The 14,964-nt window shown below is 50.1% G+C and overlaps 1 protein-coding gene across 2 annotated transcripts in view; it reads left to right on the top strand.

Annotated features, from left to right (window-relative positions):
• The first annotated feature begins 2,460 nt into the window (after positions 1–2,460).
• The window catches only part of CCDC85C (coiled-coil domain containing 85C), a 115,667-nt gene continuing 103,163 nt past the window's right edge, over positions 2,461–14,964 (top strand). Inside the window, exons 1-2 of one of the 2 annotated variants that reach the window (XM_054197908.1) lie at positions 2,461–2,481; positions 2,650–3,532. In XM_054197908.1, coding sequence (XP_054053883.1) covers positions 2,821–3,532 — 712 coding nt within the window. In that variant the 5' untranslated portion in view covers positions 2,461–2,481; positions 2,650–2,820. Of the gene's footprint in view, positions 3,533–14,964 lie in introns of both variants that reach the window. The other variant, XM_054197907.1, reaches the window with a different exon arrangement.

Here is a 14,964-nt window from a genome sequence, read left to right as displayed (position 1 = left end):
TTAGACATAAACGGTTGACCAAGTCTGGGACTAGGATCGGATCCAGCCATACCTAGGCTCCTCTCTGAGAAGGAGTTTAGAAAGCCAGCGGGTCCTTCCTGAACCTCATGACTCAATGGGAGGGTCTCCCTGAGAGCTTGTCTGACCCTGGCCTCTACACAGTAAATAATCAAGTGTACCCTGGCATCAAATCTCGTAAAACACTGTCACATTCACTACTAACTTTGTTAAATCACTGTTTTATGTTAATAAATATTTCACTACTCCTCTCTGACGAGCGCAGTTAATCATTCCGCCCGCGACACCGGCTGTGGCTGGGACTGCACCTTCTGGAGAGCTGCCACCAAGGTGGGGACACAGGTTGGAGCACAGCTCTGATGCTGCTTCCAGTCCCAGGTGGCCGCTGCTCTACCTACTCAGTCATTCCCCCAAGGAAGGAACAAACTGACCTCATCGCTGGCTTGACAACATCATTGCCTCCTCTCTAAGGACCTACGCTGGTGTGGGTATGTGCTAGTGGAGAATTGTCCCCTTCACATCTTTGTGTCTGTACCAGGGATCCATCCCCTGCTTATCTCACATGGAGTGAACTAGTGTCCATGCTTACCTTTTTGATAATAAAGGGATAAAAGCTGGGAGAAGAGAGGGGCCAACAGTGCCCATGGAGGCGATGAACTCCCCCCAGGAGCAGGGAAGTCCTGCTGTTCTGCTTCAGCAGGGAACAGGCAGTTGTCTTAGTTTGCCAAGGATATGTCTGGGCTCAGGAACCCAGGAGCACAGACTCATGCAGAAAAACACGAAGAAACTGCATCTCTACTGACTGAGACTTAGGAAGATAACACCAAAAGGCAGAAGTTGCAACCCTCCATCCCTCTCCGTTCTGATGTTCCCTCCACGCACAGGCCATCTGCTCCGCATCCCACACTCTGGCATCGGATTTGATGTGTTTTTATAGCTAGAGGGTGTCTTGACCAGCTTTCCAGTGTGGTCGGAAAGCTGAGGTTGCACGGGTTTAATCCTGGAGTCAAATCATTTACCAAGGTTCCTCAGGAGAACAAAGCTGGCAATTCCCTGGGACTTCTTAAGGATACTCTTGCGGGAAATAGCTGGCAGCACTGCTCTGCCCCGGTGCATCTTTCATTTTTACAATACGATACTGGCCAAAAGCAGTCTACAGAGAGATAGCATACCCCAACGAAAAGTGCATTAGACCAAAAGTCAGGGGATATGATGCAAGGATATAGGAAACCTGCCTACATGTTGCCTAGGAAATCCACTTTATGAACTTTCTGTACCCTTTTCTGGCGTCTGCCCGAGGTGTGCAGAAGTGATGTTTGTCACGCCTGCTCCTGATAGTAAGGACCACCAGGACCCGGGCCAATTTTACCGCGGAATAAGCGGCATCTGCGCCCTCAGGGCAGTTTCCTCCCGCACCTCTGCGCTCTGAAGGAACATGCCGGCCCCAGGGAGGCGGCGGGGATGCTGGAGCCGCCTCCCTCAACCTGCAGGCTCTGGCCCAGGCGGGAGGGACCCGGGGACAAAGGCGGCCGCCCCAGGGGGAGGGCGGGCAGCCGGGGCAGAGCGGAGCGCGGCCGGGCCCGGCTGACAAAGCCCGTGGCGGGAGGGGGGCGGCGGCAGCATCCCGGAGATGCTCCGGGAAAACCGGGAAAAACTGGCGGAGCGGGGCCGGGGCCGCTCCGGCGCCGCTTCCCCGGGGGGCCGCCCGGCGGGGCGGGTTTTCCTGCCTGTCTAAACCCCACCCTTCCCCGGGCTGGTGCTCCCTCCGGTAGTTTTTCTTTAAAAAAAAAAAAAAAGGAAAAAGAAAAGAAAAAAAAAAGGGGGAAAAGCGGGGGGAGAGCAGACCGGGGGGGGCAGCAGTGGGAGGAGGGAGGGAGCGGCCCCGTTCCTTTGTACCTGCCGTTTGAAGGCGCCAGGCGGCCCCGCATTGGCGGCGGCGGCGGCTCCGGTAACCCGAGCCGGCGGCGGGGCGCGGCGCACCGGGTCCCGGGCAGCGCCCAGCCCGGCAGCCAGCGGGGCGGCGGGGGAGGGCTGGCCTCCTCGGCTCCGCCGCCAGCAGCCGGCTCCCCTTCCCCGCCGCTCGGCTCGGCCGCGGCCAGGGCCGCGCCTCCCCGCCCGGCAGGAGGTGGGACCAGCCCCGGCGCTGCCGCCCGCCTCCTCCCTCCCTCCTTCCATCCCTCCCTCTCTCCCTCCCGAGGGCTGAGCCATTCCGGGAAGGCGCCCGGCTCCCCCACCGCTCCTCGGTAACGCCGCACCGGTATCGGCCGCCGCCGCCGCCGCGCCGGGCTCGGCCCCACGTCGCCGCGGGGCTGCGGAGGAGCCGAGGCGGGTGCGCCGTGCCCCGGTCTCTCGGGAGCGGCGGAGGGGAGGCGGGGGACGACACACGGGAGGACAAGTGGACGGAGCGCCCGGGAACGGGGGCGGGGGGGGGAGACCGGCCGCCGCGTAGTTGTTTTGCCCGGGGTAAGTTGGCCGATCCCCTGCGGTGGCTTCGCTTGGGGGGGGGCAGCGCTTGGCTCCCGGCTCCCTGCCGCCCCCAGCCCCCTTGGGGGGGGCGCCTGTTTTTCCCTTTTCTTTTCCTTTTTTAAAAATTATTATTATATTATTATTATGGGGTCTGTGGGGGAGCAGATCTTCCAGTCCGGCGTTGCTCTTCCTTGTCCAGTGCTCTGCGGAGAACTATAATATTTCTTCCCCGAGATGCTGCAGTGAATTTTAGTCCCAGGAAATCAGGCGAACAAAATAATCTGAATAACCCGAACCATTTGTTACTGCGTGAGAGCGAACGCTGCCTAGGCACAGATGATGGCAAAAAATTCCCTGGAAGGGTCTAAAGAAGACCTGAGCAAAATTTCGGAAGAGGAGATGCTGAGATGGAGCAAGGAAGAGCTGGTGAAAAGACTGAGGAAAGTGGAGAATGAAAAGATGAACTTAATGGTGGAACACGGCAACTTGATGAAGGACGTGAACCGGCGGCTGCAGCTCCACCTGCACGAGATCCGCGGGCTGAAGGAGGTGAACCAGAAGTTGCAGGACGACAACCAGGAGCTGAGGGAGCTCTGCTGCTTCTTGGACGACGACCGGCAGAAAGGCAAGAAGCTGTCTAGGGAATGGCAGCGCTTCGGGAGGCACACGGCCAGCGTGATGTGGAAGGAGGTGGGCATGTACCAGCAGAAGCTGAAGGACCTGGAGGCGAGGCAGGAGACCCTCCTGCGGGAGAACGTGGAGCTGAAGGAGATGGTGCTGATGTTGGACGAGGAGCGGAGCGGGGCCGGCTCGCGGAGCTCCATCGACAGCCAGGCCAGCTTGACCAACCTCAACGGCGGCTCGGCCACCAGGGACGTGGGGGACGGGAGCAGCACCTCCAGCACAGGCAGCGCGGGCAGCCCCGACCACCATCACCACCACCTCCACCACCATAAGGCCGGCGACAGCAAGGCCGGGGCCATGCGGAGGTCTATGGATGACCTGTCCGCCCCCCTCCACCACCGGAGCATCCCCAACGGCCTCAACGGTGAGCCTCTCCCCTGCTTCTAGCCTTGCCCTGCACCCACCTCCCCGGTTCCCCTTGGCCATGGGGTGAGGGATACCGGGGGAGGGGAGTCCTTGCCATCCCCACCCTTGCCCATCTTTGGTGACCTCTTTGGAAGAGCAGCTGCGGGGGCCGGGGAGGGGCACCTGTGTGCAGGGTGGTGGTGGTGGTGCTCCCTGGGCTTGTTACAGATGTCTGGGGCTGAGGGTTGGAGCCTTTTTTATCTGGAGGGTTGGTGTTTTGTTTTGTTTGTTCATTTTGTTTGTTTGTTGGGTGTTTTTTTTTAACAAAAAACAACCTGTGTTTTCACGGTTAAGTAAACTGATTTTTCCATCTCTGCCTCCTCTCTCACTCCCTTTTAAAATATTTTGGTTTACGCTTGGCTTGTTAGTCTGCTAGTTTGGTAAGATTGATAAACACCCTGAATGAGATTTTTGGAAGCGTCTGATGCAAGTGGAGGTCTGCCCCACCGAGCATCACCTGTTAGCTCCCTGGGCTCGCAGGGCAGCCTGGCTCTGGCACGGGCAGCATTTTTGGAAAGGGGCAACTCGGTTTCATCCCCCTCCAGACCCCCCCTTCCGTTTCAGAAACAGGAGGTTTGTTTGTAGAGAAGAGATTGCTCTCGAAGGGATGCTGTACTCACAATTTTGTTTAGCCTAGTCATTAAAGTTAGAAACAAGCTCCACTGTGAAATCGTGCCAAGCCTCCTCTGACAGTTTGTATTCAAGCAAAGTTTCTCCTGTTGTCTAACCGTGATCAGGCATTAAAATAATAGTATTGGAATCCCTTTAAAATGGAGATTTTTTTTTCTCTTTTGAAACCAGCAAGACCAAATACTTGACTTCTAGAAGTAGTTTGGCCAAGAGGGTTCAGTAGGAATCAAACCAGGCACCAATGTAGTTAACTGTTGTATATAAGGCACTTCTTAATGTTCTTAATTCTCTTTTCTAACCAGACAGGACTTTTTTTCTGGCTGGGGTACCCTTTTGCCTCCTCCAAGCACAGAGATGGTGCTGGAGCCCCCAGGTTGGTCCTGTGTGTCAGCAGTGGATGTGTTTACCAGATAGCCATGTCTTCAGCTTCCAGAGCTTTTGGTGATCCTGGTGGGACCAGGGAGTGCTGGTCCTTTTTTTTTTTTTTTTTTTTGTGATTTATGGCAAGTCCAAATGGCCCAAGAGATCTGTGGGCATGCAGCACTGATGAACCCAGTTCTCAAGTTCATGAATTTGCCATGCGCGGTCCTGTTGTCGCAGCTGTGTGTCTCCACTCACAGCTGGAGACGTTCCGGCCACCTCACCCAGTAGACAGGGATTGCTGGTTTCAAGGGTGATCCAGTCACCAGATGTTGCAGGGTACAGCACGCATCTTTAAATGTTTGTTGTTTTTTCTCTCTCTCTCTCCTAGCGCTGTGTAAATCAGAAGTGTCTGGTTTGTAAATCTGCAGATAGCTTCTGCTCCTGGTGTGACTTGACTTTATTTTCATAAAGCATTGAGCGCTGTGCACAGAGGCCCGGAGAGCGCTTGGCAGATGTTGAATGTTTTGGGACAGAAGGGCTTTGCAGTTCTCTTTGTGAACCTTAGGCCACATCCCTTTTAGATACCGACAGCTGACTAGGACAAAGCCAGCTCATTCCTGTTAACCCAGGGCTCTTGTGCATATGGGACACCACCACGGCCTCAGAGCTCACTCTTAACCCTGGTGTGAGGCATTGTGGGGTTCTCCACATGGGATTCAAGTCATCCCTGTCTGCATGAAGAGGGAAGTCTCTGCTTGCAGAGTTCTTGCCCTCCTCGAGTGCTGTGTGCAGTGTGGTGCCCAGCAACATCATTTGGAGGGGACCGAGAGCTGAGTCCCGTGTCCTTCGCCATGTAGGGTAAGCGTAGGGAGGGGTGGTAGAGCATCTGCACGTGGTTATGTTTGCATGTGTGTCTTTGCACCCTTTCTCATGCTACTGTATAGAAAGGAGGACTCTGGGCTCAAGCATTACAGGCGCGACCTTAGGTTTTAGTGGCTTGTGGTTTTGGGGTGTCTGTGGGAGAGGGTCTCTGTGTTGGGAAGCACTCTTTGCCGAGGACCTGCGGGGCTTCATTTCTGAGGGTGGGACAGATATGATCAGCACTTTTAAAGCTCATAATCCTTGTAAAGATGCAAACAAGCCTGATCTCTCCACTTAGGTAGCGAAGCTGTAAAATGACTTGAATAGTTGTCATTCTCAGATAGCATCGGTATTCAGCGGGGCCGTTTCCCTGCCTGTGCCTTTGGAAATGCCTCTCAATACATATGCAAATGCAAAGCTTATCAGGCCCCTTTTTTTTGACTGGCAGCAAGAAGTCTGGGAGGCGGGTGTGTGCGTGTGCGTGTGCGTGTGTGTGTGTAGTTTGCCTGGACCCAGGCGGCGGTTGCGTTAAGCCTGTGGCAATGTGGAGGAGGCAGCAGCGGGGCAGGTGGACGTGAGGAACAGCCCCAGCCGCTCAGGCGGGCGGTGGAGCTGTCGCGGAGCAGCCCTGGCGGCGAGCATCCTTCCGCCTCTCCTGGGTCTCTGCCTTCCCTGCACACGCATCTCTAGAGCCCGGTCTTTTTATACTCTTTTCCTGATGATTTTTTTTTTTTCTTTTTAAATTTTTTCCCCTGGATAAAACGGAAAGGAGGAAGAGGAGAAAGTGTGGCCTTTCGTTTTTAGGTTGCAAACTTCAGTCTGGTGTGTCATGTCTTTAAAACGCTGGATAATTAACTGGTGGATGAAGCAGAAAATGCCCGGCCAGCTCAACTCATACAGCAATGACCAGCCCTCGTATACTTTCTTACAGAGGGTGGAGGAGGATCTCAAATGGATATGAGGCAGAATTTAACACCTATAGTTACGAACGCAGCAGAAGCCTTGGGCAGCTGGTGGGGGCAAGGCATGGTGAGCTGTTTGCTAGAGCACTTCTGCTTATGGAAAAGCTGGAAAGTCCTGAAATGTGCTGCCCTTGCCAGTGCTACCAGTGGGGCTTCCTGTGGTGCTCTGCTTTTCTAGGTATTCAGCAGGACTGTTTCACCTCTTTAGTGCTTTTCTAAAGGAGTCGAGAGTATGGCGGCTGTTAAACACTCCTTTAGCTTTAGAATGAAATCTTAGCAAGCAAAGGTGGATTAAATATTTCTCATTTTCTCTTCAGCAACCCTTTGGAAGTGAGTTGGTAAACCAGGGCTTGATTTATTGGCCGCAGTGACCCACCTCAGTGGGAGGTGATGAACTCTGGTTTTGTAATGGGAATTCAGTGTAAGTGGTATGAGTTTAAAAAAACAAAAAAAACAAACCAAGCTGCGATCCACCTTCCCTTCACTTTTCTGAAGTCTGTTTACTCTTACAAACTTGCTTTTTGGAAGCTGATACCTGGTGGTTAATTAGCTGCTCATGGAAGATAAGGTAATAACTGATAGTGTGAAAATGTCTAATATTAGATCGCACATGTAATCTTATGCAGCTCTGGGTATTCTGCTGAAAGCCAAAAGGGAGTCTGCTTGGTCTGAAAGTAAATGGTGTTTCCATGTGTGAGCTGGGACCTGGGCTGTGGGACAGGGGCATCTCCAAGTTACGTGATGGGAGCTGGCCAGTTGCATCTGTGTTGAGTGATACGCCACAGTTCCCATAAATCTACCCCCAGATCCAGGGCAGAAATCGAAGCATGGTGGCTGCGCTGTCCTTGTGAGTGCTTTGGCTTTCTGTTGGGTGCACGGCGAGAGTCTCTGTGTGCGTGCGTGGCCTTTCTGCCCATCCAGCTTTAGGCAGCCCCATTGGAGCGATGGCCATTGCTACCGCCTGGTTCCTGCCAGAATAACATTTCTGAAAAAAACTGAATTAAAAAATGAAGACAGCCACATTGGGTGATATGACCTGGGGGAAGGAAGAAGCCTTCATGTGCCATAGGATGTGTCCTTGGACTGTGAGGTATGTGGGAACACTGGGAGGAGTGACTCAAAGCTCCCTGAGGCCAGGGCAACAGGGCAACGGCTTCCACTGGTTTTAGCCTCATCTAGATCTGACTGGGACAACTGTTTATCCATCTGCAAGCCTGGAGGCATACAGACTCACTAGCTGGTGATGTGCCTGGGACTAAATCCTGTGTATGCAGGCAAAGATTTCAGGCTTTAATTTTTTTCCCCCCATCAACTGAATGTCGTTGTTAGAACTTCTTCACCTTCCACTGAAGCTATTTGCTCTGAGTTCCCAAAATGGGCATTTGCTTTATTCCAGTTGAGTAAAATGAGTAAAATGTTAACGTATTTCTTTATCAACATGAACACTTGTTTTGTGTTGTTTTTGTTTGTTTTGTTTTTTTTCTTAATTATTAAAAGCATCAACACTTAAAAAGCGGTCAGAGAGGTGCAGAAGAAAGCGGTGGCTATGGCAGACAGCCTGTAGTAGCAGAGACATTAATCTATGGCCTCTTGCTGTTGTCTGCTCCAACGGAAGAAGAATGGTCTCTCCGGGTGAGGGGGTGGGGAGATCTCTGCTTCTATTGATTCCCACTTGTAAAAGTCCACATATTTACCTAGAGGATACGATATATTACAGTTAAAATGGTGGCAAAGAGAAATGGCTGTTCCCTGCGGGTTGGTATTGATCGGATGTGCAGCTACCCTGGACTTATTTCTCCTCTTCTTCACACAGCCTTTAGGTCAAAGTCCTTTGTTTTATTAGCGTATTTATAATTAATATACATATTATTTACTGTGACGTATTAATGAGGCCTTTGAGATGAGAAGATGCAGGGGCAGAAGCAAAGGGTGAGGTTCATCCCATTTAATTTGAGATATCTCCAATATAGACTTTAACATCTGCATCCCCTTGGGCTTCCTTTATCGGCCACGTGGAGAAAGGCACTTTGGTGTCGTGATTTATGTCAACTATGTCTGCTTTAGAGGGAGAAGAGCTGTACGCTAATGGTGCTCTTTCTCTCTGCCGATGGGAAGGCAGCCTGGATGGCTAGTTCGTATGCAACCATCCAAAGTCAGGTGAGATCAGTCCTGTTCGAGGTGTTGCGGTGACTGTTGTCTGCTCTTCCAGTGCAGCTGTGCTAAGCTGGTGAAGGAGAGGAAATTGCCTTTCTCAGTAGCAGTCAGATGTCAGCCCTTGCAGCCCCCACGCCGCCCGGGCACAGCAGCCTGGCTCAGAGAAAGCCCTGTTCTCTGCGATGGAGACCTCTCAGAGCTCAGTGGCCCCGCGCCGGCCACTCTTAAACAGAGGTTTGGCTACTTGACCAATTAATATCTCTCTTATATCAAGAACAGTTTTCATCCTCTGAACATTACTTTAACTTTTCTTTTTTTGATACCGCTCTATTTAACCTGTGGGTATTTTTGGTGCTATAGGCTGCAACATACAGGTTCCTTGTGATTAAGCCAGGAAACCTTCCCTGGGGGGGGGTACACTAAATGTAGGACCTCTGTAGAAACATCTCTTTCCATCTTTTCTGTAAGTTCAGTGAGTTCTGCTAATAAGCTTATCACTGCTGAGGTCTCGGACACTAAGGGTACAGCTTGAGTTTCTTGTAACCAGTAGTTGTTGGCCACTTGTCCAAGGGGCTTCAGTGGAGCGCTCCACTTGAGGCATCTTTGTCATTGCCTGCTCCTGCCTTCCTGCCTGTGTGGCAGCCCTCTCGGCTCCCAGACATCAGCGTAGCTGGTGTCCCTGAAAACAAGGCTCAAGACGCTTAACCTAGGTACTAAACTTGGGCCATATCTGTAAATATATTCTCCATAGTAGTGCATTCAAATCTGTTTTCCTCTTTCAATTTTCTATGGAGATAACTTGTTCTTAGCTGTCCTGTTGATGGCAAAAAAACTTGTGTTGATTAAAAGGCAATTTTCTGTGGGCCTTTGATGGAATTATACCCTTACACTTGTCAAAAGCAATCAAAATAAGGGGAATAAACTGTGTTGGTTACGTGTAAATGATGTTGTCCTCTGGAGGCATTTCATCAAATAAAGCTGAGGATCGAATTAAATGGTGATCTAATTAAGTGACAGGCATGGCAACCCAAAATGCAGCCTTGGCAGGTGTTGCACTCGGTGTGCGTTGGGAGATGAGGGGCGTGAACACTAACACTAACAAACAGAAGCATTGCATCTGAAAGCTTGAGGGCTAATGCTTTTTTGGGAACAAGGGTGACCACATCCATGGAACCTGGGTGATCCTGGAGGCCGTCTCTGGGAGGCATCGGGCTTTTTATCTGCCCCAGCATGGCTGTGGCCTTGCGTGTATCTCACACAGACGTATCTGTGGCAGGGTCTGCTGGTGTTGTCCCCTCAGGCTGGCCATGTGGCATCCTTGTGTATTGGGGCTGCGCTTTGGAGATGCTCTGGGAGCACAAGAATGGACGGATGGCTGATCTCACTGCTAGGTGAGAGGGAGGTGAGGTGCTCAAACTGGCAAAAATGCCTGGCATACCTCCGAAGGTGCAGAGTGAGGCAAATTAAAAAATTTATAAACCTATTTAAGATACGCTTAAAATGCTTGGCCCCAGGAAGCCTGAAGTCCTTTCCATGCTCACAATCAGGCCTTATTGCCTCCCGCTGCAGAGCACACGACGTTGCTCGCGTGGCAGAGGGAAGGTTTGGGAGCTGCGCATCCAGTTTCCCCGCGCATTAGCGGCGACTGGCTGGGTTTGCTGCTGCATTCTGTATTTTTTTAACCTGGCTTTTTGTCTGCCAGCCAGAATTCATCCTGCCCTGTCGCCAAATGTCATCGTCCCCTTGTGGTTTAACTCGCTGCAATTCATGAAACACTTGGCTGCCATAAACAGTTATGTGCAGAGGTTCCTCCGCGCGCGGGAGCGGGCAGAGACTCGCCGGCAGCGCTGCGAGGCACTCGCGCGCTAACGTGTCCACCCAGAGAAAGTTGACCCACTTCTGCAAATAGATAACTCCTGGCAGAAAAAGTAACACTGTCTCCGAGAATCTGTCTTGCCCTTGCCTACTGGCTTGTGAAGCAGAAAGCCAGCCAGCCAGCCAGCCTCCATCTTCTGAATCGGCGGCGATGTGAGCGCGGTGCTCCCTGTATGAAACGGGAGTGTGGAAATCAGCCCTTGATCTGAGGAGGGCTTAAAATGGCCACAATTCATTTGTGATTTTTTATTATTTTTTTTCCCCCTCCCTATATAATGAGGGCTTTTGTTAGTGAATGAGGTGTGTGGAGTTCAGGACTCAGCTGCTCTCAGGCATTAGGAAACATTTATCACCATGGCAATTGAAGGCTGCTGTACAGGTTATTTTGAACACTTTTCTGGTGATTCATGTCTGGGCCAAGACTGTTTATGCCACGTTACTTCGGTCCCCGTGCGTACAGGTGTATATATGTGCTCTTCCTTCCCTTAAATTGCTTTTTGCCTTGCTGTTTGCCCCTCTCAGGATGCTCGTTCCTCGTACTGACTTCTTACATCTCTGGGCAGTGGTGGTGCCCAGCGTTCACCTTGCTCAGAGCCTCTCTCCTTGTGAAAGATAGTCCTTGTGAGGTAGATTACAGGTTATTTATCGGTTGGATTTGAGACTTCAGGGATCTTGTGGTGAGACCGAAGCCACCCTAAATCTGATGTGAATTAGCTCATTGTCTGCGCGGGCTTCTCCTCCAGGCTTGTAGGATGGGATGTTTCCTGTTGGCCTGGGTTGGTCGTGGTGGGAGAGGGCTGGGCTGTCTGTAGCAGAGGGAGCCCCGGCGGTGAGTGCTGGGCTTACGGCACTGGGGCTTTGGCCAGCTGTAAAGGGCAATTGCAGGGGTGACACGCTAGCTGTCGTCTGCGGTTGTGTCAACCCCGGCTTGCTGGCAGAATTAGTTCAATCAAAGCTGGAGTGCTCTGAAAAGCCCTTCAGACTTGTTCCATCCCCCAGCTCTGTGCAGGGACGCTTGGGACTGCACTGTCCCCGCATTTCACCCCCAAACTCCTCTGCTGCTGCGGTTTCCTTCGTGTGCAGGGGCGTCAGCGGCATTTGAATGTTTGTGGGAGAGGTGGAAGATGAAGTGTGTGGAGCAAATGGAGGGAGCAGGGCTCAGGCTGGGCAGCGAGAGGAGATACTTTGCTGCTGTTTTGAACCGCCTCCAGGGCAGTAAGATGCTCCAGGGCTGCCTATTCCTGGGGGTTTGGCAGCCGTGTCTGACCTGTTCTTCCTGGGATAACCAAACATGGCCATGGGGTGCTGAGATCCCTGCTTTGGTTGGGCGGGGAGAGCTGCCCCCCAGGCCACCCAGCTCTGTCCTCTCACTGCAGAAGACCCATGGAGAGGAAAGAGAGGAGCAGGCAAAAGAACCACTCACATTAGAGCAGTAAAAAGCAAACCATTATTTCAGGAAAGAAGAAAAAGTAAGCCTTACAGCATTTCCATTCCCCAAAGCTTAATATTTCTATGGAAACCAATGCAGCAGGAGGCTCGCTGTCAGTCTCTGATCTAGTGGGGTTGACTAGACTTAAAAAATGTTTGTCCTTCCCCACATCTTCCATCCTGGATCATCTGAAGACAGGTTGCTGCGTTATCGCAAATGCAAGGTTAAAACCCGTATTCCTGGTTTCCGACTCTTCATTAAGTGCTAAGCAGTCTCTGGAGGGTTGGCATCCGCCTTTCATCCGCAGTTTTTTCCTTACTAAGGTACATTTAATTCACTCTATGATACTTATTGATAATGCCTTGTCCTATAAATGCCACTCCTGTGACACTGTGCTCCTTGAAGTATGGCCATGACTTTGCATCAGGCCGTGGACCATTTAGTGGCGTGGTGCCTCGCAGCGCCCAGTGAAGTTACTGCGGGGACAGTGTTTGATGTGAATGGAGCTAAGACTTGGACTGTTTACACTTGCTTTAGTCTTTTATTTAAAGGACATCCATAACGTCTTTAATCTCCAACAATGACAAAATCTGGCCTATTTAGGGAATACTCTGCTTGATTTTTGTGTAGCCAGCGGACTACCCCTGGTTATATACGTGACTAGTTACTGTTGTCATGTTGATGTTTTCAGTGGTTTCCCCCCATTTTTGTTTTTAGTAGGATCTACTAGAAATGGCTCAGGACAACCTACATAAAAGTCCACTGTTTTATGCCAAAGTAGTATTGTCAGATGCTAGCAGAGTGTATCAGTAATAAAAAAATAATTCATTTTGGTTGCTGCTTCAGCTCCTAAGAAAGAAAGGTGCTAAGAAAATCTTATTTTTATGTACAATCTTAAAGGGCTTTTGTGATGCACAGTATTCTTTTGTCTTCCTGATTTCCTTTTCTTATCTCCCTTACTGGGGTTTGCAGTCTCATATTTATATATTTCCCAGCAGCTGAATATAACTTTGATTTGTGCTTTGGATCTGCGGAGCTTTTAATCCCTTTTCCACTGAGTTAAAAGCATGTTTGCCGTTGAATGTGATACGTAGTGCTAGGTTATATGATCTCCACCAGCGGCTCATGCATCGCACAAAGATGGCATATTGTGAAAAACTCTGATAATATGTCCCCTTGTTCGTTTGCCTGATTGCAACTCAAACCCCAGCACAGGAGTCAGTTAATCGTTCCCTCCTTTTCAGACTGCTGATACACCTGTCCTTTGCTGCTACGTATACCTATGGACTCGCTTGCTTTATTTCAATTATTCATTCATTCCTTTGTGATGTTTGTTTTTGAGGCTACAAACCAAGTGAATATTTCAGCCAGTGCAGCAGCCTTTCTGTCTCCCAATCCTGATAACACTTGCGGTGTTTTCCCTCTTTTCATCCTCTTAACTGCTTGTTACACCTCTTAAAAAATGGGGAACGGTTTTTAAAGCCTGCGTGTTTATTCCTCTTTGATGTCCTGAAATGCGATAATATGCGCCTTGTTTGTGGAGATGTTCTCTTCTGGAGTGGCTGTAGGTTCCATCTCAGGAAAAATAATGATTTCTGCAGCTTTCAGTCCTCCAGGCCATGTGGATGTAGCTGCACGTGTATGACTGTGTTCAACCGTCTTCTGAAAAGTCTTCTTTTTGAGTTTTTGGTGTAGCTGTTTGCTTTCTGGATTCTGGGCGGTTTATTTGGAAGTCTCCCCTGCTTGTCTCCTGGCCTCTTGTAACAAAATGCAGTCCCCTTTTTACGAGGTCAGTTAGGACTGTATTGTTTCAGCTGTAAGCTTTAAAATAACAAAAGAATGGAAGGTTTTGCAACTTCCAGCATGGAACTGGGACTCAGATTTGGTGTGCTTTCTCACTGTAACATGGCTTTCTGATGTACTCATAGGTAAATTACATGATCTGTGGTTGTTGTTGATACAACCAGGGTAATATATTTCCTTTGTCTTCTCCAAGTTGCTTGTGGTTCACTGGGTCATGTATAACATGCTCACACAGCGCTCAACAGGATTAGACCCTTACCTCAAACGAGGCCTCTAACCATTGCTATGATACAGACATTGCTATGATAACAGACAACACAGGTTTTGAGTTATAATGAGCTAGCAAGGAAGGAGCAACCTTTATAGTAACTCCAGACATTTCTAATTCCCAGTTTTGGAGTTGCTTCAAGTCCTGTTTCAGCTTTATTGGGATAAAAGCACTCTATGTGTTGGGGTGCTTCTTTCTGTGTTGTATATACTTCTTGGGACCGCAGGATGATGAAGCACAGACAGTCTCCAGCCAAACGTCAGAAATAGAAACTTGTCAAATAATAATTTCTCTCCCAAATGAGAAGACAAGGAGCAAAATAAGTTGAAGAGCAGTGCTTGCCTCTCCACAGACAGAGATGAGCTCAGAAAGATGCTGCTGCTGTCACAGCAACAGGTTACCTCGATATCTTTCAGAGAGCGGGGACGGCATTTGTTGTTATTTCAGCTCATCCCATCTGCAGTTGGGTATCATATTATGTGTGTATTTAAAATGCTGTTTACCTGGCAGCCTCGTGCTATTTTGGTTGAGGTGAGGAATCACAGCTGTGGGGAGGATGGGTCCTTGTTATGTTGCTCCCCGCGTCACTGCAAAGCCGCGGTGTCTTTGCCCTAATTGCTGAAGACACCTTTCCTCTTTCCAATGAAATTCTTACCCAATCCCTTGATCGCTCGATTTCTGACACCAATAATTTGGTAACCCATAACAAGCCCTGACTGAAAAGTCATCAAAGTCACTCTTGGGCGTGAACCCAATGTTTCTTAACCACCTTGGGCTTTTATTCCCATGTGCGTAGTGGAATTTGGAGGGAGGTTCTATTTGTCAGCGTATCACCCAATCATTAGGAGGGTGACAAGACCGCAGTAACTCTTCCTTGGCAATTACGTATGAAAGGTTGTCAGTATGAGTAGTATGGGAAGTTAAAAGCCTTAATTTTCATTTGGAATTGAAACCCTAATGACTTTCCACTCCCACAGCTCATAAAGACCTTGTTTCAGCCTCAAGTTGACCAAGAAAAAGGGGGGGGGTTATTGCAGACCTTTTTG

Source organism: Rissa tridactyla, chromosome 4 (genome assembly GCF_028500815.1).
Source record: "Rissa tridactyla isolate bRisTri1 chromosome 4, bRisTri1.patW.cur.20221130, whole genome shotgun sequence".
Classification (NCBI taxonomy): domain Eukaryota; kingdom Metazoa; phylum Chordata; class Aves; order Charadriiformes; family Laridae; genus Rissa; species Rissa tridactyla.
Note: the sequence above shows the minus strand (reverse complement) of the source record. Positions and strands in the feature narration are given on the sequence as shown.